This window comes from Amia ocellicauda, chromosome 1 (genome assembly GCF_036373705.1).
Source record: "Amia ocellicauda isolate fAmiCal2 chromosome 1, fAmiCal2.hap1, whole genome shotgun sequence".
Lineage (NCBI taxonomy): Eukaryota > Metazoa > Chordata > Actinopteri > Amiiformes > Amiidae > Amia > Amia ocellicauda.
Window position 1 is genome coordinate 47086876 of NC_089850.1, and position 26747 is coordinate 47113622.

At 37.5% G+C, this 26747-nt stretch overlaps 1 protein-coding gene across 2 annotated transcripts in view; it reads left to right on the plus strand.

Moving 5' to 3' along the window:
• tbc1d32 (TBC1 domain family, member 32) overlaps positions 1–26747 on the plus strand; it is a 49538-nt gene that overhangs the window by 8250 nt on the left and 14541 nt on the right. For both annotated transcript variants that reach the window (XM_066707604.1, XM_066707608.1), the window contains exons 13-27: positions 555–692; positions 1124–1213; positions 1719–1861; positions 2183–2310; positions 3160–3361; positions 4619–4698; positions 4809–4947; positions 5968–6055; positions 6650–6768; positions 9192–9311; positions 10985–11073; positions 16551–16673; positions 18817–18925; positions 20296–20389; positions 21630–21755. In XM_066707604.1, the coding sequence (XP_066563701.1) occupies positions 555–692; positions 1124–1213; positions 1719–1861; positions 2183–2310; positions 3160–3361; positions 4619–4698; positions 4809–4947; positions 5968–6055; positions 6650–6768; positions 9192–9311; positions 10985–11073; positions 16551–16673; positions 18817–18925; positions 20296–20389; positions 21630–21755 (1788 nt within the window). The remainder of the gene's footprint in view (positions 1–554; positions 693–1123; positions 1214–1718; positions 1862–2182; positions 2311–3159; positions 3362–4618; positions 4699–4808; positions 4948–5967; positions 6056–6649; positions 6769–9191; positions 9312–10984; positions 11074–16550; positions 16674–18816; positions 18926–20295; positions 20390–21629; positions 21756–26747) is intronic.

Consider the following 26747-nt stretch of genomic DNA (forward strand, 5'->3'; position numbering starts at 1 on the left):
GGATGCCTTGCTATCCTCTCTTAGGGGAATGTTTCTCATGAAAGACTATCACTTTGTTGTGTCTTGGGGATGGAAGCAGCTGTGAAGTAAGGGCATAATATCAGCCCTCTGTCAGACTCCTTCAGATCTCCTGATTTGCTCACTATGGGGTGTTATTAATAATATAACAGAGAAAGACAGAGATCAGAACAGCGGGTGCTCTTAAGCCTGCTGTTTTTTTAATTGCACAGCGGTTGTGCTGGTACTTTTTTTCTCCACAGGGAATGATTACAAAATGCATTGCAAATAAGCCATAGAAATGCAAAAGAGTATGATGAGGAAAATGAAATGTTATGTTGTTTCATTGCTAAGATGAAATTAAAACAATGTGCTGTGCTGTGCTGTGCATTGGGATGCATCAGGAGTGCATTTTCAAGCGCACCAAACTACCATATTCATCGTTTAAATTGGCTAAATGTTGAAGGTAAGTGTTTGCTAGAAATTGAAGTGTGTGCAGCTTTATGTGTTTATGATTATAAACAGCTCCAGGTATATTTATATTGTGCTTACTTTAGGGCCTACCCAAAGGACTTCCTATTCTGCCAAGGAGTTACAATACTTTTATTTTGTTCATTCGCTCTGTCTTCTGGGGAGGCTGCTCATGTACACACATGGAAGGAGACTTTTCCCCATTAAAGTAAAGAGACGAAAAGGTGAGGACACTTTTATGATGCATTAATCATCTCTTGTTTACCTCGATTCTAAGCAAAGATTTTGGTTTGCTGATCTTCACGACCTTCCCCTAGGTGGTACTTTAATTAGCAAAATCAAGTAATAGAACGTTTTAGAGTTTGTTAGAAGTTGAATGAATTTCAAGAATCTTGTCATATAATATTTTGTGTATTTGTAACCTTTCTGTTCAGTGAATTATAGCAGATCTAATTGTTACTTTTTGCAGATTTGCAAAACAATTATATAGGCTATATTGTGACACATTCCATTGCTGATTCCCAATAAAACTCTTAGAATTAATCTGTGATCTAAATGTCATGTAAAGGCCTAATGCAATGTGAGAGAATGGTCTTGTATTTTTGTAAAGAAAATGGCTTTAGTATTTATAAATTGAAAAAAAATCCATTTACAGATGCAGTAACTCTTACAGACCTGATCATCATTCTCATTAGAATAATGTACAGCCAACCAAAACCATTTTACAGCGATGCATCACATGCAGGTAAGCTGTATTTTAAGTACTCAAATAGATATCTTTCTTGTATTATTTTGAATTTCTTAGAAGAATCATGGTGACTTACAGTTTTCACAAGAAACATTACAAAGTACATTGTATTTGTATTTAGCAAACGAGATATATAGGGTTCCCTCCCTGGGATTATATTATATTGATGCTACGGATAAGCACTGTAGCTTCAGTTTTCATCCTTGAAAAAGGATAAGAATGTACCTGTGCTAATGTAGCTGCATGAACCACTGTCATCATTTAGGTTTATAATTATTGACAGCATCAAAAGTCATTTATTGTAGGATTGTGGCTCTTGAGCATTTGCAGATAACTATCAAATTTCAAAAGATGTGAGGTAATTGTCACCATTACTACTGCTACAAGAAATGTCAGATTGATGATGATCTCTGTCTGTATTCACACATACCCATTATTTCTCTGTGAACCCCTTTTCTGTTTATTTCTGATCACTTTATGTCAAATATCATGTCTTTGTTAGACCCCTTATCACCCACAAGCCTTGTGATGGAAGAGCTGCGAGCGCTGTGTGACTGGAAAGAGTGTGCAACCGAGTGTGTGTACAAGGCTCCCGTGATCGAGTGTCTCCTGTCCCCCATCATTGCCTTACTGAAAGGAAAGCGGGTTAGTTTGGCCCCAGGCCTGTGCGTACAGATATATTCACACAAACATTAATATACACCCGCATTACAATGAACATTAAATAACTTACCCTGCTGTGCTTTCTTTAGGGAAGGTAAACAAAACGTTTATTCTTATGTTTTTTTTTCTTGTTTAGGTTGTGGTTTGCCTTTTGTATAGTATTTTTGACCTTCAGTGTTTGCGTATTTAATAATCTGCTGTAGTATTTTTACATTATCTAAGCAACCTTTAGAAATAACACCGTTTGTGCTGTTCATTTTAATATGTGTCCAAAGTTATCAGGGTTCTGGTTTTGTATCATAGGTAAGCTTACCCTCCCCTGAAACAACGCTGACACACATAGCAGATGTGTTGGCAAGGATTGCTTCTACGGAACGGGGACTTTCCCTTTTTCTGTACGAGGGGAATTTTATGATCACTGAGGGAGAAAGGTAAGAGCTCAGTCTTGATCCCTTTTAATCCGTTTTAATGTTTGTTTGTTTTTGTTTGTGTTTATAATTGAGTTATGGTTAGCCTGCACTGATATCCTTGTGCTGTATAATTGTGCAGCTTAGAGTTCTTTTCTAGAATGTGTTATAGGTTCTCTTTCATGTAAATATAAAAGAGAAATGTAAATGTCCTTTGAAAATATGTTGGCCTATGTAAATGTACATTGAAAACATTTTCACATGTGGAAGTTCCACTACTTATGAAACTATGGCTATAGACATAGTGGATATATATTTAGTTTTTTCATATATAGCAAATATTTTCAGAAAAGTCAGCGGGGCTCAAACACAAATTGAAGAACCTCTGTGGTTCACGTACTTTGAGCCTTTTCTTTACCGCACAGCCACTTTGTGGTTCACGGAGGTCTTTTCAAAATCGTTCCAATTTACCAGTTTCTGAGACATGTCAACTGCAGACAAGTTCTGATTTAAAATGCTTTAGAATAATCAACAGTTCTTCACTGTTCCTGTGGCACATTTATCAAAAGCAATTTATTTGTCATTGTGGTGTTGACAGCAAGAACTGACAATAAAAGTTGACTGAGAGTTTCCCACTTGATAAATAATTGTGACAACAAATGAGGAAATTGTGGAATGACCTGTAATTGTGAGACAGATTACTGTTTGACTGCTGCCTTTGAAGCTATGGTACAGAAGCACTGCATGAGTTCTGTTGTATTGTAGACAAGGGGAAAAAGCCATTTCTGTGTGGATTGTCATTTATATTGTATTTTTTTTATTTTCATTATAAATAAGAAAAAACATGCATTTTGTGTTCTCCTTTTTATCTAGCATTTCAGCTGCACACATGATCGTCCAGTTTACCAAAAAGCTCCTTGGTAACCAACTTCCTGCGTTGTACGAATCTGGCTTGTTGTTCAGCTTAAAAGGAGCTTTCATCTTTGTCTGCCGTCAGATGTACAATACATGTGAGGGTCTGCAGGTCCTCAAACCCTACGGCCTGCATACCTGTATTGCTGATGCCTGGAAAAAGGTGACTATTTTGTTAGTTTTTGTAATGAATTACTGCCAATAAATTGAAATGGAAAGAATATATATATTATAAGGTATATAAGCTGTGCAGTTGTCTGAAATTGGGCATAAATATTTGTTACTTTAAAATATAACTTGTTTGATCATGAATATTTAATATGTAATACATCTTTTAAATGTGCTAATTAAAGGTTCTAATTATTTAGCCTTTCAAATTAAGACCCAGTTACATTATACACCTCACATCCACATTAAAATAATCCATCAAAATATCCATCCATCCACCCATCCTCGATACCACTTATCCTGGTGAGGGTTGTGGGGAAGCCGGAACCAATCCCGGCAGGCATATGGCAAGGCAGGAATACACCCAGGACGGGACGCCAGTCCATCGTTGGGCAACAAACACAGACAGACACACAGGCAGGCCAATTTAGAGAGACCAATCAACCTGACCCGCATGTCTTTGGACGGTGAGAGGAAACCGGAGTGCCCGGAGAAAACCCACACGGACACGGGGAGAACAGGTCCCCCATGCCAGGACTTGAACTGGGACCCTGGAGCTGTGAGGCAGCAGCACTAACCACCATGCCACCGTGCTGCCCTCCATCAAAATATAAGCAAAATAATTTAAAATGCTTCAGGTGTTCTGTATGGGTATTACATTTTTATTAGTAATTACATTTTCCCCTTTCTACTAGAGCATGCATGTCTATTTGAAATGCAGTAAAATGTGTGTGGGCTGTGCAGTCCAGACTGGGGTGCTCTGCCATACTTTACAAGCACAGATAGCTGGACCGCAGTGTGAAACCGTGGGAACCACTTCCATATATCACTGGCAACACACTCATGATCTGCACATGCTGTTCGAGTGCAGTCTTTGGTGATCACACAGAATTTCCTAATTAGAGATTCAGCAAGTCCTTCTGATTTCATAATAACCAAGTAGGGAACTGAGAGCATTTTAGTTTTTCTTGTGCAAATCACAAAAAAGAAATCGCATGAAAGGCAGTGCGACTTTTTAGTGTCCAGTTTTAATGCCGTATGATGCGAAAAACTGGCAATTACAGCCACGGAAATACTATTTTCTACATTCCTATGGTTACAGCATTCAAATTAAGCCTCCTCCTGCTGCTGTGACGCTTTGAACTGAAAAATAGGATTTTCAAATAGTAGTACATAAATGAGCCTCATCAGTTCATGATGGTTTAAAATTCAGATGCTGCATCGGAAAGTAATTTCAACGTTTTCTTTGCAGACGAGCTCTCAGTCGGAAAGAGTCCCAACTCCAGTCCCGGGAGCCACTTCTAGTGCAGCTACTCAAGATTTACAAAACAAGTGAGTGAGTGTGGAGAAGAGAGTAATCAGACTTAAGTAAAACAGATCACAAATGACTGTAAGATAAGCACTGTGTAGATTTAATTGTCACTCTGTATTCATTCAATCAGCACAGTCTGGGAAGAAACCCTGCTAGACAACCTGCTGCATTTTGCCGCAACGCCACAAGGACTCCTGCTCCTTCAGCAGACTGGGGCCATCAATGACTGTGTCACTTACATGTTCAGCAGGTTCACCAAAAAGCTTCAGGTGACTTAATTCATTACTTGGGGTTTGCCATGGTGTTTTTATTGACAGTATTCATAATCCTTTATCATTTACCTGAGTGGCTAACATCTTGTTAATCGCTGAGTAGTGATTTGGTTTAAGGTTTTTTTCCTTTTTTACACTGTATTTACTTTCTATTTCTTCAAAAAACAATTAACGTTGCATCCACATCAGAACTTTGCGTATTATTCAACATGGAGGATACCTATACACATGTGAAATTACTGTGTGTTTCATCATTTAAATAATGTTGCAGAAAACATGAAATGAATGGGAATCTGTTTGCACATCTGATTTTTAGTCTTAGGACAGAAGCCCATTAATATTGACAGAGATGGCTTATGGCACCCTTTGAGATCTTTGTCATAGCTCTGCCAAAACCTTCCTTCTTTGTGGGATAAAAAGGTAGCATTCCCTGTGAATTACACAGATGTTTGTATTTCTTAGTAAATAGTTTCTCATCTAGGTATTTTGGTATGATGAATCTCATAAGATGTTGAGTCCCTGAAATTGCTTGAGAAAAAAAAGGGATTTATTTATTTTTTGAGACGTTGTCTGATTTACATGAATTAATTAGAATAAATTGACCTGATTTACATATATATTGTGCTTCTGTGTTTTCAGGAGGTACTAATATTATGAAACAAAGCTTCAGCATTTCATGTTCATGTAATTCCCATTTCCATAGTCAACATGTTTTGATTAGAATAATTCATTAAAAAACTGCCTCAGGTTATGTAAGTGAACAACTCAGCTTCTTCCTGCTGTTTGGACATTAAGTTGACATTAATAATAATAATAATAATAATAATAATAATAATAATAATAATAATAACATTAATAATAATAGAGTGATCATCTGGCAGCTGTTAAAGACTTGAAAATGGCTTGTGAAAGTTTCTGACAATATGTGAAATGGTGGGAAGCTTAAACATCGTTGGTGTTCAGCAGCAGCTCAGCATTTCTTTCTCTGCATTTATTAGTGCCATCATTTCCATACAGGTCAGCTGCTGTGAAAAGTTTGGCTATGGCGTGATGGTGACCCAGGTAGCTGCTACAGCCCCTGGTGTGGTGGCGCTTCAGAGTTCAGGTAAATATTTTGATGTTGTGTTCTTGTCAGAAATACCAGTAAACTTGAGTGTCTGTGGACTCGGAACCCAGTGATAATAGAAGTGTGAAAAAGGGCGACCCTTTTCCATATTTTGATTACTGACTGAAATTAGCTGTATCTCTAATCTGAGTTTCCTGGTACAAAGCCAACAGAAGGAGAAATCTGGGACTGTCACTGCTAAATGTAACCTGGCTGTTCTTCAGATGCACTAGCTTGTAAAGGGCTGTTGTATATTGTCACTTAATTGCCGTTGATGCTAAGAATAGACTTGCTGAATTCTTGCAAAGGGCCACATGCACATTGATCATGTCTTTATAGATCAGTTGTCAAAATGTTGTAATGTAAGGCACTCAGAACTACATTTCATGCATTCACTATTCTTGTCTAATTTCTTTCAAATGCTCCTCTTTCACATTTAAATAACATATTTCATATTTAATTTTCTCTTACTGTGAGCTGATTCTGTCGTATATTTTAAAACCGATTCTTCCTCAGCTAAAGATTATTATTATTATTATTATTATTATTATTATTATTATTATACGGTTTTATGTATTTGTGTGCTTACCGCAGGATTTATCCAAGCAACTGTTTTGGAATTGTGGTCTGTGCTTGAGTGTGGGAGAGATGATGTTCGAATGATTCACCCAAGGTCAACACCAATGGATCCCATTGATAGAAGCTGTCAAAAGGTAGGATAAAATGCATTGAGTGTTCTTACAGTGGGAAACACAAAGAGAAATAAGGAATGTGATGGGAGTTTGCATTTCCTCCCCTCGTGTGGCGTGCTTACCTGACAGTTTGACATCTTTCTTTTTCTTTCTGCTTGTTTTTGGCTTTGGCAGCTCTTACCATATCTGAAGACATATTTATTTGTATGTAATTTATTAAGATGGTGCTTTTGTATTCCTGGTGTAGTATTTCAAACTCGGGGCATAATCAAGGTAGTTTATTATGTATATTTAATTTATGTTAAATATTTAATCTATCTTCCTGTCAACTAAATAAAGTCTTATATGCTCTCAGTTTGTGTGAACACCCCCTCTCATTGCCTTCTAAACAAATCATATATTTTTGATATTCATAAAATAAATACTTTATGATCTGTGGGGGAAAAAAAATAAAACAACTTCTTGTCAGAGTGTGGTGCTTATTTTATTTCTGTGAAAAATATTAGATTAATCTTTCAGCATTACATTTATAATTTATATTTTAGACAACATGAACCTTACAAAAACACTGAATAATCATCACAAAGTTGAGAAAATGTTGTCCAAGTTTGGAAAATGTACTATAGTATTTACTATTTTAACTTTTTAAATCTTAACATTAATCACCCGGTCAGTAGGAAATTACCATCTCAGCATTGCACGAGAGGTATACATTAGTTAGATTCCTTGTACGGTGAGGGAAAAAGTATTTGATCCCCTGCTGATTTTGTATGTTTGCCCACTGACAAAGAAATGATCAGTCTATACATTTAATGGTAGGTGTATTTTAACAGTGAGAGACAGAATAACAACAAAAAAATCCATAAAAACGCATTTCAAAAAAGTTATAAATTGATTTGCATGTTAATGAGGGAAATAAGTATTTGACCCCTTCGACTTAGTACTTGGTGGCAAAACCCTTGCTGGCAATCACAGAGGTCAGAGGTTTCTTGTAGTTGGCCACCAGGTTTGCACACATCTCAGGAGGGATTTTGTCCCACTCCTCTTTGCAGATCCTCTCCAAGTCATTAAGGTTTCGAGGCTGACGTTTGGCAACTCGAACCTTCAGCTCCCTCCACAGATTTTCTATGGGATTAAGGTCTAGAGACTGGCTAGGCCACTCCAGGACCTTAATGTGCTTCTTCTTGAGCCGCTCCTTTGTTGCCTTGGCTGTGTGTTTTGGGTCATTGTCATGCTGGAATTCCCATCCACGACCCATTTTCAATGCCCTGGCTGAGGGAAGGAGGTTCTCACCCAAGATTTGATGGTACATGGCCCCGTCCATCATCCCTTTGATGCGGTGCAGTTGTCCTGTCCCCTTAGCAGAAAAACACCCCCAAAGCATAATGTTTCCACCTCCATGTTTGACGGTGGGGATGGTGTTCTTGGGGTCATTCCTCCTCCTCCAAACACGGCGAGTTGAGTTGATGCCAAAGAGCTCGATTGTGGTCTCATCTGACCACAACACTTTTACCCAGTTCTCCTCTGAATCATTCAGATGTTCATTGGCAAACTTCAGACGGGCCTGTACATGTGCTTTCTTGAGCAGGGGGACCTTGAGGGCGCTGCAGGATTTCAGTCCTTTACGGCGTAGTGTGTTACCAATTGTTTTCTTGGGGACTGTGGTCCCAGCTGCCTTGAGATCATTAACAAGATCCTCCCGTGTAGTTCTGGGCTGATTCCTCACCGTTCTCATGATCATTGAAACTCCACGAGGTGAGATCTTGCATGGAGCCCCAGTCGGAAGGAGACTCACAGTTATTTTGTGTTTCTTCCATTTGCGAATAATCACACCACACAACACTGTTTTCACCTTCTCACCAAGCTGCTTGGCGATGGTCTTATAACCCATTCCAGCCTTGTGTAGGTCTACAATCTTGTCCCTGACATCCTTGGACAGCTCTTTGGTCTTGGCCATGGTGGAGAGTTTGGAATCTGATTGATTGATTGCTTCTGTGGACAGGTGTCTTTTATACAGGTAACGAGCTGAGATTAGGAGCACTCCCTTTAAGAGAGTGCTCCTAATCTCAGCTCGTTACCTGTATAAAAGACACCTGGGAGCCAGAAATCTTGCTGATTGATAGGGGATCAAATACTTATTTCCCTCATTAACATGCAAATCAATTTATAACTTTTTTGAAATGCGTTTTTCTGGATTTGTTTATTGTTATTCTGTCTCTCACTGTTAAAATACACCTACCATTAAAATTATAGACTGATAATTTCTTTGTCAGTGGGCAAACATACAAAATCAGCAGGGGATCAAATACTTTTTTCCTTCACTGTATATATACTCTCGTAGAATCACCTTGTATTTATTTTGCTAAGAAAGGCAAAAATTCACTCTTCTAATTTCCAGAATTACTGGAAAAATATTCAGCATGCATCCTCTGTTCCCTCCACAGACATTTCTTGCTCTTGTCAATCTTTTATCTTCTTACCACGCTGTGTACGAGCTGCTTGGTAAACAGGGGATTCCTAACAAGCCAGAATACCCCCTAAGAGAGATGCCTACCTCCATCATTGTGAGTATGCTAATCTGTTACATGAAATATTAAATGCTTTTTAAGGATTTTGTTGTGTGTGTGTGTGTGTGTGTTTGCGTGTTTATCTTTTCTGTTGCCTCATGCACACTTAAATTACAGTAGTTTAGTGTTTCAGTTGTATACTGGCTTTGTTTAGTTTCAGTAATGTAATTTGCAACATGTAAAGATGATATCTGAGTGATTAAGCTTTTTGTAATGGTGGCTGGGAGATTAGCTCACTGAAGGTGAACCGGGCTGATTTCACCGAAACCACTCGTGTGGTGAGGAAGCTGTAATCCCACTTGTGTACCAGTGGGGAATCAAAAGTAAAGGTAGGCAATGGCACAGAAAGATTGAATATGAAAAGAAAACAATCTAACTCCTGTAGCACACATACTGAAGTCTAACAGGGCTCTTCAGTATATTGTATATTGTACTGTTGTAAAGTTTCTCAAAATGTGTGAGTTGTAATATGTAGTGTATCTTATTTAAAGCTACTGGTTAGAGTCTTTAAACCTACAGTTTAAAACTGATCAGAATGATTTAAAATACCCAGTTATGATCCCGGGAAAAAAACAGAAAGTTTCCGATTTAAAATAGAATTACTTAATCTATTATATTTCTTCAATTGTACCTTTAGCTTTTACCACACGGGGGCATCCTTTGACAATTGTTAATAACTGCTGCATGATTCTTAAGATGACAATGGATCTCAATTTGCAGCTTCAGAATATTGTACGATAACTAAAACTCACTCAAGTTGAACGTTTTTCCAGAACAGTACTGATTGACAGGTGCCCACATAAAGGAATCCCACTCTGGCTTGCTGTCCCCACATTGTTCTCTCAGCCTTTTCAAACTCAGAACATGCCCTTGTATTTTCTCACTGAAGTTTGACACTCTGCAGTAGAATGTGGTGATGGTTAGCCCTCCTGGGTTCTGCTTAACACACTGCCTGAGCGACTGAAATGAACTTCCTACATACAGTTTTTACGATTAATGCAATTAGTTCAGTACGACTTACACTTTATTGGCATGCTGCTGTTAGCAATTATGGACAGAGACCATAAAGAAGTACTTGGGCTCTTTACTTAATAGCAGTCATTGAGACCACACAATCAATTGCCAGTTATGAGAGAGGACATGACATATTGCTCTTCGCTCCATCCCCACAGACATACCTATGTTGTTTTCTTGGGGAAACGGTGCATCCAGTATGACATCAAAACCAGACCTATTCAACAAGCTTTAGAGCAAGGTACATGCATTCGTACGATAAGCGTAAATATAACTGATAATTCTTTATATGAAATTCAGTATTTAAATAGAAGAACCATTTAATCTTAAGAAAAACAACAACCACGTATACTTGCACAATTAAAACTTCCTCGGGTAAAAGGTAGATTCAGGAATGTCTGGCGCAATGCCTGGCCTATTTTTGTGTTGTCTGTGTGATGAATGCTGCATTAGAGTTTCCATTAAGTTTCCTTTATCCGAGTTAATTAACGAAACCAGAGAGGAAACTGAGAGCAAAGTGGAATGAAATGAGAGGCTGCAGAGATGGGAGCACTGTCTGTCTTTTTGGTGTCCACTGTAGTTACACATCCTGCTGTGATATGTTGTTTACATTTCTTCTAGTTACTCTTGTTTTTCTTTCTTTCTTTTTTTAAAAGGATATTCTCGACAGAATTATCATAATTAATTCAGATGCAAAAATACACTCGTTGTTCAACTTTGAACAGTCGCACACATTTGGTCTCAGGTAAGATGCCCGTTCCCTTTGATTTGCATTTACTGTCGGAACGAATGACTAAAAGCTGTTGATGTAATTGAAATACAGGGACAACACTAAATGAATTACTTGATCTGATCATTTCATTCCACTCTATCCCTCATGTTTAGATCGATACAGAATTCAGTAAGCTGTGATTAGCTGTCTATGGTAAATATATTTGAATGGCTTGCTGATGATAAGATCATTTTATTCTGTGGGCATGACCGAGCAGCGTGTATGTCTAATTTTAAATGCCCTCAATTCTAATTGAAGAGGCACATTTGTTCTCACTTAGCTTTAGCTTTGTTCCTGTTGTATGGGAATTAAGTGCAGAATACTTTTTCCCCCAACCACATTCTGCAAACAGTGCATTCACCCGTTGTACCATGTTAAAATTAATACATGTATACAGAAACATGGACATATTTCTGGTAAAACATTTTATTTGCAAAATCAAATTGAGTTTTACGTGATGCGCTGGTGGTGCTACCATGTCAGTCATAGGTGCCACATTGGAAATTCATGTTGCCCCCGAGAAAACTCTTTGAGGGTAGGGTCTGGGGGCAATGGGGCCCATGAAATCAGAGCTTCTGTTTTTTGCCCTTTCACTACATGTTTGCAGCCAGGTGTCCCTATAACATAAGACAAGGGGACAACAATGAAAGGAAGCACTGAGAAGCTGTAGACCTGTGTGGGAGCTCAGCACATTGAAGGCTTGATTTTCTAGATGTTTAATGAGGAACACATGATGCTACATTCACTTGTAGTGGTTTTAGTAAATCGCAGGATACACCGATGAAGAAGTAACAAGTTTATTGCAGAAAACATAAATACAGGTTAACCCGGAGCCCTCCTCTCACATGAAGTTAGGAAAAGAACTAAGGATGTGAGGTTGGAGAAGCCTTTTTGAATCTTCAGATAGACAATGGGTTGGGTCTTATCTATCCAAAATGATTACATCTCATTAAACTTCAGTTGTACAAAATAGTTTACCACATGCATGATAATTAACATAGACCTAAGTTTGTTAATGTTGTTGAAGTGTTTGATGAGTTGATTGATGATGGTCAGTACCTGTTCCCCAAAACACACAATCTTTATACTGTTTAACTGTTTCAGCTGATTGAATATACTAAAAAGCAGTGGCTGACTTAATTAACTGAAAAGCAAGAGCGGATTGAATAATTCTAAAGACAGTAGTTGATTGAAATAATGAAAAGGCAATGCTTGACTGAAGTAACCTTTCAGACAGAAATTTATTAACTTTATTACATTTATTAACTAATACTTAAAGTAGCCCCCAGAACAGAGCAAATACAAACTAATGATTGCTTTATAGACCAAACTGAATTAGCAACATGAAACAATAATAATAAAAGAATGTAAAGAAAATAATAAAAGTGGATGTTCCCACTACACACTGAAGCACCAAATAAATGTTGAACAATTGCTGCCATTTTAAGGCAGGACGGGTTCCCTAGCTGCACATGGCTTTTGCTCAGCATAGTAGCTCTTGTGTTAGTTTATAGTCCTGTTCCTGTGGAAAATGACTGTATCTTGAACGATGAAATGTTGGCTTCTCATCTTTTTTCAAAAAGGAAAAATAAACATTTGGCAAGCTCCTTGAATCTGCCACAGGTACTGTTTGCACAGATGGAAATTTGTATATCTAACGTTTATTACAATGACAAACCCTCGAAGCAGATGGTCTCCCAGCGCCAGTTACGTGTGTATTTCTTTCCCATTGAGTGTTCTCTCGCTCCCAATTTCAGCTGCCAGGAGGCGAGCGATAGCTTCATCAGTGGTGGCAGCTATAGGACTTGTGCTTTCCTTCCTGTCTGAAGGAATCATCCTCCTAACTGGATAACCATTGATCTTAGCATTACGCATCAGTCAGGGTTCTTGCTAGGAGAGACAGTGGCTGTTAGGTCCATTTTCTCCATAGAGGAATGGCCTGCAAGTGTGAAGTACAAGAACAGCACTGTCTCTCCTGTCCCAGTCACGCTTCACAGGGTATCACTGGTTCAATAACACTTTCCACTTAGCAATTTCTTACTGTTCATATTTCCTTCAGTTTTGTGCTCCGGCTATATTATATTCTGTATTACTCGCACTGCATTTGGTATTATTGGAGGGGAGGGAATTGTTTGTATTTGTTTATTTCTTTAATTAATTTAGTTTACCATATTGTTGAAATCAATTGGAATTCTCTGCTGAAAGAAACACATTAAGGAAATATCACTAAAATAATGTTTGAACTTCGTTTCATTTCAATATAGAGCTATCACGCAATGAAGAGACTTAGCATCAGAATGGAGGAACAGTGTCTGATTTATATTCTGGAAGCCCAATTAAATGGTCTGTTTCCTACTCAGAATGAAAGTATATAAATAATGTAAAGCTTTCAGCTGATGGGCTCATGGAAAGTAAAGCACATCACTCAACAGACAGGACATATTGCTTTGCTGGCATGGAAGTGCTCCTTGGAGATGCAGACTGTAATATTCCTCTGCACAACCAAGTGCTTCTCTGTAGTGCGTTTGATTATAAATATCTCTCTCTTGTTTTCAGAACATGTTGCTGCAGTTTTGATTATGGATTTGTTATTTATTGCTTGGAGAACCACAAATATATTCCTGCACAGAGCTGACAACAATCAATAGCAGCGTTCTGGAAAATGTGGTGAAGCCTGTTAGTGCTTCATCTCAGGAAAAAGAAAACTGAAATGTTAAAAACCAAATATCAAACGTTATTTTATTGTAAACTTGCATGATGAATAAAACCTTGCATTTGTATAAGAGACATCTAACGGCTGAGAGCAAATAACCCAGCAACTTATCCTTTATTTTTTAAACAAGAACATCCAGTGATGGAGCCATCTCACATCTACTGCAGTTAATGGAAAACGAATGGGGGGGAAGAAAGGCATTTTGTTGTGAAGAAAGAAAATAATGATCCTACATATACCCTAGCAATCCGTATTACATTCTGGGAGTACGTTATATCAAGATCACTACTTATTGGCATTTTATCACTCATACCAGTGGACAGCACTGCACTGTAGCAGCTTTATCAAAACTGGAAAGAAAGGTTTGTTTTGCCTTTTGTGTGCACATTCCTATCCTCTTCTGTAGTTGCACTGTTCCCTCTGGAAAGATGGTCTTTATAATCCCCCCACTCCCTCACAATTTTGAAAGTATTATTATGATCTGGCCTTAGTACTTAACATACTAGTGTTACTCCGCTTTTTAAATACAATATGTATAATTCTGCTATAACAGCTGTTAAACCACAGTGCAAATGTCAGGTCTACTACTGATTTCGTCATTTAAATAGTTTTTTCCAACCTGGAAACATTTTGGTGCATTAATCGGTCTTTACACACAAAAGTCACAGAAGGGTACTACCAATGCTGTACCCCTTTTACTGAGAATAAGACTGGAAGCTGTCAAAGGCTGAAACTTTGTAAGCTGCAGGAGTTATTTGTGCTCATGCCATGAAACCTGGTATGAAATATAGGCTTTCTTTTTTATTTTTTCTTGTCGTCTGAAGTGGTCATTTTGTCTTATTAAATTGGGAACTCCAATAAATGAATTTCACCATGAAGCCAACTGGTGACATCTTTGAGAATACTTTAGAAAACAGTAAAATAATTAGATCAAAGAAGTGGTGCCTGTCGTCTCGGGGGACATGTCTCAATTTATCTTCTAATATGCAAAAGGGATTAATTATAAGAGTCTTATTTTGAAGATATATATTTTCTGTTTACAAATTGGTACACCATACTATAATTGAATTGATATTTTGAAGTAATTTCTCTAGTTTCTAATCTCATTTGCGCAAACAAGACAGGATTCTCTGTTTAAGTGACTTCTGTTGTGGGTCTCTTTGTAATTTATCAAAGTAAAAAGCTGAAACAAAGTAATACAAGAAAACCGTTTATCAAAGCAACCAACACAAGCAAATCAGCCGGCTTTGATTTCTCTTGTTGTTTTTGCTTTTTGGATAATTCTTTGTTTATATTTTTAGTGTAATTTTCTGGAACTTGAGTTCATATTTGAAATTTCAACTCTTTGAAAATCCCTCTAATTTAAACAGAAGTGCCCTTATTGTATAATGCCACATTTATTTACCAGTTTGGGTATAGTTATGTAAATACATCTCTTATGCAAAGTAGGTAAATGTTCAGTGGATAAGGTGCCTAATCTTGTTGTTTTTAATGTGAATATTAATATTTATTGTTATTTTAATTGTATTGGTACCTTTGTCCAAGTGACTCATATTCAACGATAGTGTATAATGAGTTACAAGTTGCTAAGGTTGTATTTTGTGGACTAGTGTTACAACCAAAACAGAATTCAAAATGTTAATGGTTATACAAAAAACTAAATAATAATACAGTATAGGAAATTATGTGCAGGACTGTATTACTGTGTGCTTGAATAGCAAGAGTATTGAATTATAACTGACATCAATGCGTTTGTGACATCATTCCTGTGGTGAGGCCACCATGCAGCGCTGTGCTGAAACGAACCCTTAATTTGGGCCAGAAAGATGCCTAACCCCACCCCATTTAATATTTGTATCTCCCAACATGTAGGAAAGTTCAAGCTGCCCCCAAACATTCATAATGCAGCACAAACATAATGTAGTTCACTAACTGTGGATCCCAGGTACTGTGCTCTAATGGGGGAAGGCACAGTAGTGACAAGTCCACCATCATTGTTTGGTGAATAAAACAGCTGGCACACTGGAGCAGTGGAAATCACACTTCAGTGGGAGAATGTGTTCATTAAAGAGAACGTCCAGCCTGGCTGATTCTGTAATGGCTTTAATAACAGTATGGGAAGGTATAATTAACCTAAGAAGAAGAACTAGGATGCAAATGAAGCACGAACAGTTGTTTTATGTGAATGTGCCAAAGGTTAAAATTATATATTTTCTGTGGCTAATGAGGGCAGTTTGTCACGTTACATGGCATTCACATGGTATAGATCTTTAGAAGAACACAATATGTGGAATCTACTTGATGAAAAACGTAATTATTCCATCTTAAAACACATTGTAAAGCCAATCACTTTGGAATCAAGATACTTTGGCTAGTTAGCTTAAAAAAAAAACAAAAAAACTTGTTCTTAATAAATCTAATTATGTGAATTGAGAATATACAGAGCACCACTCCCAGAAAGCCATTTTCATTCTAAATGGCCAACTGTGCCATGCTAAACGATTAGATCACTCAATAGTTTAATGTAGTAAAAATAAAATCAATAGCTACTTATTCAATAGATCTTAATTGTACCACAGGGCACACTGAGATGATTGATCTTCCATAGGAGCACTTATGAAGTTCACAGCAAAGTTGTGCTTCTTGTGTCTTAAAATTACAGCCCAAACAACAGTAAGATGATTATTGCAGTCCTGATTTAGTTAATGTTGATTATGATGCGGTCTTTGCTTTTCAGATTATTGTGTGTCATGTGCTGCAATCTGGACACCCTTTTGCTTTTGGAGTCACAGTACAGAGTTTCGGAGATATTGCTTCAGAGCCAAAAGGATAACGTGTCGGATGCCTCTGTAGGTCAAGGGTAGGTAATGGTTATTGGGGGAAATAAATGGGGCTGTAATTAGTATTAAACTATTAGAAGAGACAAAGGAAACCTACAGATGCATATAAGTGTATATGCATACATCCACTTATTACACTGAGAAGCTGTGTTATAGACATGCAATGTACACTACCGGTTTTAAAGTTGTAGAACACCTCAATTTTTCCAGTATTTATTGAAATGTATGCTGTTTAATGTTTCGGTGTACTCTGAAATTAAAGCATATAATAAATAAACAATTGGAGATAAAAAATAAATAAAGAAATCATTTCGTTTATCAAAATGTAACTCCTTAAGCTGACAAACCCCTCTTCACTGTTGTGTGGTTTGACAAGTGTTTGGTATCCCCTACGCATTTAAGCGCTCCCCCCCTCGCATTCTGAAATGGGGTGGGGGTGGGGGATACTTGGTCTGAGTAGGAATACAAAATCTCAGAAAATATTGACAATTATGACATATTGTGGAACCAGACAGTCTACTGATCAAAACAAGACTATCTACGTTTTTGTAGAAGCAACACACACCCGTAGAGATCTCAAAATGTCAAGATGGAAGACTCTGTTTACTGTGTACTAATACACAATGATTGTACATAACTGGATCTGAACTTCTCTCATATCTAGAAAAGATATGCAGGCAACAAAGACACCATGGGCCATTTTCTTATTTATAGGATGAGACACCTGTGCCACTTGTGCTCATCTTAACGTCTCTCATGTCCGAATTCAGGGATTAGGGATATGTTTGTAGTCATGAAGTTAAAGGAGGATCCAGAGACTATTGAACTTATAGCCACAACTTGGTATGTCAGTCTTATAAATATAAGCATTTCATAAATTTCTGAGATTTTAATTTCCTGTGTCAATATGGCTTATTTGACTTTCTTTCAATTTCTGTATCACCCTTATATTGCTCCCACTCCCTCCATCCCCTTCCACACACGCAAATATGATACTGTTCATATGGCAGAAAGTTCACTTTCTCAGATTGCAATTCACTTTGGCTTTGCTTCAGTAAACCCAGAAAGGCTTTTATGGTATATCATAAAACCCCATCTGCACTAAACCTTATCTCAGGGATTTAATGGGATTACTGATATAAAGGGAGTTTTTCTTTGCTTTTTTCTTTTTTCTTTCTTTGAAAATACGCCTTTATTTGCACCATAGTTAAAATAAATAAACACAAATATAAATTATTAGTATAACCTAAACATTTTAGTATAAGTTATTTACACCATTTGTTGGACTTTTAAATATCATGCATTAAACTATACTTATTTATCAAAGATAGTTTTTGAGAGTTTGGGAACCGTGGCCTTCAGGATGCAAACATCATACCACACTCCTTAGTTTGGACAAGCCTTTGTCTGCTTTGCTAGTATGTGAATGAAAAGCAAATGACAGCAGCAGAAACATTTGCTATGATGTTTGGCACATTTTACAATAGCTTAGTCAGGTTTATTTATTATTACTCTGTTGCTTTTCATTCTGTTAATCTATAAGCGTCTACAGAAATTAAGAAAGGAAACGTTTACAGCATTTAACTATTTAACAATTTTTTTATTAATAAGATGTTGTGTTGTTGATATAATAATAATTGGACCTGGGTACTGGTTCTAGGTTTTCTGCAATCACAACTAATTATAATGCACGTACCATTACTGCCTGAATACTGAATTAATAAATTATGGGTAAAATGCTGCTTATTGATGTGTTACTAATGATTTATAAATGTTGAATATATTATAAATACATACTTTATAAAGCATTAACATTATGATATAAATTGGTTATAAATCATTTCTGATCAAAAAGTGTAAAATAATGGATTAGGAATGTGTCAAAACAGTAGTGAAGTTTTCTTTATAACCTGTTCATAACTGATTTAAAAGAGGAACACTTTTTAGCTACCTTTTCGACTTTGTCACCATTTCATGTATTGCTATAACTGAGATATCACTGATTTAAAATGCATTATTCATGCTGTATAAAGTTTGTATTGATAATCTATTAAGCATTTATAAATCATTAATAACACATTATGCTGCACATTATTATAAAGTGCTTTGTCCTTTATTAATGTATGTGTATGTGTAATAATCAAGTGCAACCTTCGACGGCAGGAAGTTCATCATTGACGGGCTGTCGGTGGAGAGGAATCATATTCTCGTGAGGATGAATTTGATTGGAGGGCCGTCAGAGCGCTTTTTGCCCCCCCGTGCACTACAGAAGGTAAGCATTGCTGTGCAGTCAACCCAGGATTTATACACTAAAAAACAGCTAATTATTAGAAGTGTAAACTGTGAGTTAGATTATGCTGGTGTGCGACAAACAGGTGAGGGATTCACAATCAAAGCTTTTATTGAAACTTATAATTTGGACACATTTCCTTAATTCCCCTATACATTCATAATATGCTATTTTAAAAGTTGTGCCCCCACCCTGTTCACAGCATGAGAGTAAGAAAACCCAGTGAAATTCACACGTGCAAAACCTTCACAGTTTCTGCCCTTGGTGGAATTCAATGGTTTTAATATTTATTTATTTTACATTTAATTATTATTTTATCCAGCTCTATGTGATGTTGTATTCCATGTTAATACTACTGAACTAGTATTGCAGGCTGTGGTTTTAACATTTCATCCAGAAAGTGTCTGCTTAAAAACTGAACTGTCAGCATATATTATTCAGTTTGATAATCAATGTATTTTTTATAGCACATTTAGAACAGTAATCAGATTGCTATGCTTTCCTTCCATTGCAATATATATATATATATATATATATATATATATATATATATATATATATATATATATATATATATCGTCACTTAGTCCTGGACCAGATCCAAACATTGCCCTTCTCAGAAATTATAATTTTCCAATACTAGATAACTGCCCTTTATCTAACTGAAGTCTCTACCTTCTACCTAATGCAAAACTGCCATTTAGTAATGCATTTTTAGTTTGTGATTGGTGAGGGAATCAAAGTTTAGATTTAGCCAGGGCCTTAGTCTCAAATGGCTGCACTGGAGATTCATTAGTGAGAGTGTGATCTCAGCTCTGTCCTCAAAATAAGAATGTGTGTATTCTCTGCTAGTTTGATTTTCACAAGTACCACAGAAACTGTTTCAGTTTAAACTGAAGTTAAAAAAATATATATATGTCATTGTCAAGTCTGATTGCCAGGATATCCCGGTTCGGCATTTAAAGCAAATCAGTGAGTGAAATGCTGTTATCTTCTGTTTACACTCATCCCCATATAGGTAAGGAGGACATTGCTCTCATTAAAAAGCAAACTGGGATTTCTGCATGCAGTTTTTCTAGCCCAGAAAACACTTGCCCTTTGTCAAATACATTTCCATAATAATACTGACTTACACAGCACCCAAGGTTTTTCAATGTTTCTGGATGTTATTGGTTGAAGATAGTATATAAGATCGTATAAGATAGTATACTTGATTTTATTTTGAAAGGTGTGAGATGAAGCTGACAAAGTTGGCAGAGGCCAGTATCAAAATCTATAAATTCTATAGGCTCTATAGGCTCTGTGAGAGTGAAGGGAAAACGTTTTAATTCCACCTATGATTCTGTCTTCAGGGCAGTGACCTATATCCTTGGCCAATGTTTTCATCTTATCCATTACCAAAGTGTTATCTTCTGGATGTACCTAAGATGCCTCCTTGTACACAAGGTATGAAGAAACCCATTTTGTAAAAAATAATAATGTCTGTTTTTATCATTGATGTTTTATTGAAGATTGAAACATGTATTGATGTTTGTTCTTTTGAACTATGTTGAAGCTCCATGAAATTATCGAACATATTGTAACCCTGAAGAAACCTTTATTTCCCTTCTATTTTGACAAAACTGCAGGGTATTCTTGGTCTGATTTAATCAAACTAATTTCCCTTGAGTTGTCATTTCAAGACTGGATTTCAGATAGCAAAGGCACCTTTTCTTCACCGAGTGTTATTATTAATGTGTGCCCTGATTTCGACTCAGCAATAAACTTGATAATTTATTGAGGCAGCAGGTAAGCTTTAGTAGTGGCGGCGTGGTTGCAGCTGCGGTGTTAGTGAGACCTTGTGAAGAAGCACCTTTACAGGAATGTTTGCCTACACTTCCAAACTATAAAGTACACAATATTTCCTGAAGCCATAAATGTCACAGAAAATAAATGTATTAGGTGAAACTTTTACCCAGCTCTTTCAGGCTTTTCGGTTTAATTAAACAGCTGCTTGAAACATACATATTATAATAGTACTGTATTTCATAATCCATATGTTACTTCAATCCTTGCGATATCAGCAGTCAGAGAAGAATTTATTATTTTTATACCACCAGGAAGAATAAAATCCGATAAACTACATCGACCAGATATTATTTTTTAAATTCTAATATACATTTTATGTGCTGTCATTCAAGAGTCAGTCAGCCTTCTGTTAATGATTTTGCACAGATTGATTTAATGGCAGGACTAAAAGCCATGCAGTGACATAAGTACTGTTTGTTTGATGGCCTGACTGACTCATTAACATCCCGATTTATATTCTGCAGAGTCATTCAACAAAAAAGTGACTAAAGGCTACATCTGTGTATCACTATCGTGTGATATCTGTAGCTCCAATTTAGGATTCTAGTAATTTAGAAGATAAATTGCCTTACTAAACACTTTACATAGAAATCAATGGAGTGGCAGTCAAATGCTCCCATCCCAACAGCCCCTTGAATCATCTGCTATCATTATGTTTTTCTTGGGGCTAAATAGATCAACAAACTTTGAAAATACATCAAAGATAAATAAGTATCTTTTTTCAGGAATAATATTTATTTTACTGAATGGATGCTTTGAAAACCTCAAATCAAATGGAGGGTGTGAAGACATGGTTTTAAATGTATTAACCGTAACCACTCTGTGTTGTATATTTTAGACACTGAAATCAATACGTTCTTGACATTCTCAAAGAATCCAGAGAAACAAGCCAGCTGGATGGAGACCTGCAGGAAGCAGTTCTGCAAAGCCATGACCACCAGGTCCATGATCATGACAAGCAGTGGTGAGTCCTTCTTTTCCACAGAGACATTGACTTATTCATGGAACCACTGATGCTGCAGTATTCCAGAAGGACTGTCTTATTATGAGATCCCTCTTCAGTCATCCCAATTGTGCAGCAGTGTTGCTTTTTGTTTTGTTTAGGTTTAAATGCAATTCAAGACAGTGGTTTTTATTTGCTTTAGCTAATGCAATTCCCAAGTACAGTAGTAATAACAACCAAAACTGTTCCTAAGCCTTGTATAAATATAGTACATTCAGGTGCTCTAACTCTCGGATGCTGTCGCAGCTAGGGGACGAGAGGAAAAGAGAGAGCCCCCAAGGATGGGGAGAGAATGTTTTTGTCACCTGAAGAAATGTCATCAGCTTCTGAACCAGCTGGGCAGTGAATGTCAGTACATTCAGTTTCTCTACAGGGTACCCTTTTCACTCTGGCTTCAGTCCAGAGCTGCACAACAAAGACTTCAAAGTCCAACAGTGACCTTGCATCTGCTGGCCACAAAAATTAAATAATAATAATTGAGCTTCCCTGTCTTCTTCTTGCAGGAGCTTTTGATCTGTCGATTTATCATGAAACATGCAGCCAACATCTATCACAGGTGCTCGCTTGCTAAAAATAGAAAACTCAAATTAAGCCTTTGTAGATTACATTCATAATTCAACAGAAAGTGTAAAGTTCCAGTTAGAACTACAGGAGCACCCAAATACGATACAAGTTCTTATGCTGACGTATTCTAAGCTAAACTGCAAAATACTTTACAACAGGGAAAGACCTTTACTAAAGAAAGAGGAACCCGATCACATAGTAGATTCCATAACTGTCCCCCTAACTCATACATACATCTGATTCTCTGACATAAATAATTTTTCTTCAGTACCAAATCTGTAATCCCTACAAATGAGGAATATTTTTCTTCTCTATTGTTACTAAAATAATTGTATTTGATGTAGTTGGGTTGGGATATCCAATAAATTGGATGTATCCCTGATGCATGATGACAATGACATTACTAAGGATTTAATAACATTATCTGCACATTTTGGAGAACACTTCCAATAAGTAATAAACCCCTTCTATAATTGGATGTCCCGGTGGATTCTGTAAATCTTCATGAAATTCAAGAACAATATAAATAACCAGTATCCTGACATGTTTATCGATCATGAATTCCTTTATTAAGTAAGGGCTAACATCACTTTTGTATCAAATGCACTGACGTTACAACCAACCTTGAATTGTGGCATTGTAAGAAGTCATGTCTTTTCTAGTATCAAAGAGCAACCCTCTGATCTGAGTATATTTCCTGTCTTTTGTTTTTGTTTTTCTTCTTTCTTTCCTTCTTTTTATTTATCAGACAATGTTGCTCTTACTAATTAGTATATTTGTACGGATCGTCAGTCTTTTAGTTTGTTGGAGCTTCATCCTTTTAAACTTAACTAGATAAATTAACTAGAACTTGATGCATTGCATTTTTTTATGATTTTTAAATTACTTGAATTGGATCAGCACCTGGGAGGTTTCAAACTATTGCAGGATGGGCTGATCAACCATGCATTTCACAGGGCCTCACCTACACCATTAGATTTGCTTTAAAATGGATTGTATTTATAGTTACAATTGAAATCTTGTTTTATTTATGTAGTTCATTCTTGTACAACTTCCTTTTAACAGAAATACCTTGTATATCGTCAAAAGCTCATCATTAATAAATTATAAAATGCACTACACTAAGTGATCCAAAAAGAAATGCATGGATCCGAGAACAAATAAAAATAGGGGACATCACTGAACCAGTGCAAATGTTAAAATGGCAATGGCCCGGGAAGATTAAATAATAAACATATTATTTGGGCGTGGAGTGGAAAAGAGAAACTGTAAATCGAAACCTCTGGGGGAGGCCTTCATCCAGTGTTATTCATTTTAAACTAATGGCATAACTTAATTATAAATAAAGATATCATTATATATATATATATATATATATATATATATATATATATATAATATACAGTACTGTGCAAAAGTTTTAGGCAGGTGTGAAAAATGCAAAGTAAGAATGCTTTAAAAAAAATAGACGTTAATAGATTATATTTATCAATTAACTAAATGCAAAGTGAGTGAATAGAAGTCAAATCCATATTTGGTGTGATGACCCTTTGCCTTCAAAACAGCATCAATTCTTCTAGGTACACTTGCACAAAGTCAGGGATTTTGTAGTCATATAGTCAGGTGTATGATTAAACAATTATACCAAACAGGTGCTAATGATCATCAATTCAATATGTAGGTTGAAACAGAATCATTAACTGAAACAGAAACAGCTGTGTAAGAGGAATAAAACTGGGTGAGGAACAGCCAAACTCAGCTAACAAGGTGAGGCTGCTGAAGACAGTTTACTGTCAAAAGTCAAACACCATGGCAAGACTGAGCACAGCAACAAGACACAGGGTAGTTATACTGCATCAGCAAGGTCTCTCCCAGGCAGACATTTCAAGGCAGACAGGGGTTTCCAGATGTGCTGTCCAAGCTCTTTTTAAGAAGCACAAAGAAAAGGGCAACGTTGAGGACTGTAGACGCAGTGGTCAGCCAAGGAAACTTACTGCAGCAGATGAAAGACACATCATGCTTACTTCCCTTCGCAATCAGAAGATGTCCAGCAGTGCCATCAGCTCAGAATTGTCAGAAAACAGTGGGACCCTGGTACACCCATCTACTGTCAGGAGAAGTCTGCTCAGAAGTGGCCTTGCGGCCAAAAAGCCATACCTCCGATGTGGCAACAAGGCCAAGTGACTCAACTATGCACAAAAACACAGGAACTGGGGTGCAGAAAAATGGCAGCAGGTGCTCTGGATTGATGAGCCAAAATGTGAAAGATTTGGCTGTAGCAGAAGGCAGTTTGTTTGCCGAAGGGCTGGAGAGCGATACATGAATGAGTGTCTGCAGGCAACAGTGAAGCATGGTGGAGGTTCCTTGCAAGTTTGTGGCTGCATTTCTGCAAATGGAGTTGGGAATTTGGTCAGAATTAATGGTCTCCTCAATGCTGAGAAGTACAGGTAGATACTTATCCATCATGCAGTACCATCAGGGAGGCATCTGATTGGCCCCAAATTTATTCTGCAGCATGACAACGACCCCAAACATACAGCGAAAGTCATTAAGAACTAACTTCAGCGTAAAGAAGAGCAAGGTGTCCTGGAAATGATGGTTTGGCCCCAACAGAGCCCTGATCTCAACATCATCGAGTCTGTCTGGGATTACATGAAGAGAGAGAAGCAACTGAGGCTGCCTAAATCCACAGAAGAACTGTGCTTAGTTCTCCAAGATGTTTGGGCCAACCTACCTACCGAGTTCCTTCAAAAACTGTGTGCAAGTGTACCTAGAAGAATTGATGCTGTTTTGAAGGCAAAGGGTTGTCACACCAAATATGGATTTGATTTAGATTTTTCTTCTGTTCACTCACTTTGCATTTAGTTAATTGATAAATATAATCTATTAATGTCTATTTTTGAAAACATTCTTACTTTACAGCATTTTTTCACACCCGCCTAAAACTTTTGCACAGTACTGTATACACCGATCAGCCGTAACATTATGACCACCTGCCTAATATTGTGTAGGTCCCCCTTTTGCCACCAAAACAGCAAAACACACTCCACTAGACCTCTGAAGGTGTGCTGTGGTATCTGGCATCAAGACATTGGCAGGAGATCCTTTAAGTTCTTTAAGTTGCGAGGTGGGGCCTCCATGGATCGGACTTGTTTGGCCAGCACATCCCACAGATGCTCGATTGGATTGAGATCTGGGGAATTTGGAGGCCAAGTCAACACCTTAAACTCGTGATTCATCAGACCAGGCCACCTTCTTCCATTGCTCCGTGGTCCAGTTCTGATGCTCACGTGCCCATTGTAGGCGCTTTCGGCAGTGGACACGGGTCAGCATGGGCACCCTGACTGGTCTGCGGCTACGCAGCCCCATACGCAGCAAACTGCGATGCACTGTGTGTTCTGAGACCTTTCTATCAGAACCAGCATTCATTTTTTCAGCAATTTGAGCTACAGTAGCTCGTCTGTTGGATTGGACCACACGGGCCAGCCTTCGCTCTCCACGTGCATCAGTGAGCCTTGGCCGCCCATGACCCTGTCGCCGGTTCACCGCTTTTCCTTCCTTGGACCACTTTTGATAGGTACTGACCACTGCAGACCGGGAACACCCCACAAGAGCTGCAGTTTTGGAGATGCTCTGACCCAGTCGTCTAGCCATCACAATTTGGCCCTTGTCAAAGTCGCTCAGATCCTTACGCTTGCCCATTTTTCCTGCTTCTAACACATCAACTTTGAGGACAAAATGTTCACTTGCTGCCTAATATATCCCACCCACTGACAGGTGCCATGATAACGAGATTATCAGTGTTATTCACTTCACCTGTCAGTGGTCATAATATTTTGGCTGATCGGTGTGTGTGTATATATATATATATATATATATATATATATATATATATATATATATATATATATATATATATAATTACTTCAGCAATTACAAGTGTTTTGAGTACATAATGACTAATCTTCCTCCATGTGGTTTTCCTTAATGTGCTACAAGGTGTGCGCTATTAAACCACTTCGGGTGGAAACGTTTTCAGGAGTGTATTGAGTGAAATATAAATGTGCAAAGTTAAGTTCTGTATAGCACTGTACAGGAGGGCAGATTAACTATTGTTTTCTTTTCCCCGACTCCTCATTCAGTCCAGTGAGCTGAAGCTCCTCTCGGAGTAGATAGCGCAAGGCTGAACAATCAATGTGCATTTAACTCTAATAATCCCACACACATCTTGCTGAATGTTGACTGCATTTTTATCCTGTTCAAAAGAGTCACTACACAGCCCGTTCCTATTCAGTCCTTGTGCTTCCGATGCTGAGGGGCTTGTGTCATACATTGATTGGCTCTTGTGGATGAGTAATGTTTGTGTCAGGAGTGAATCATACCATTTGC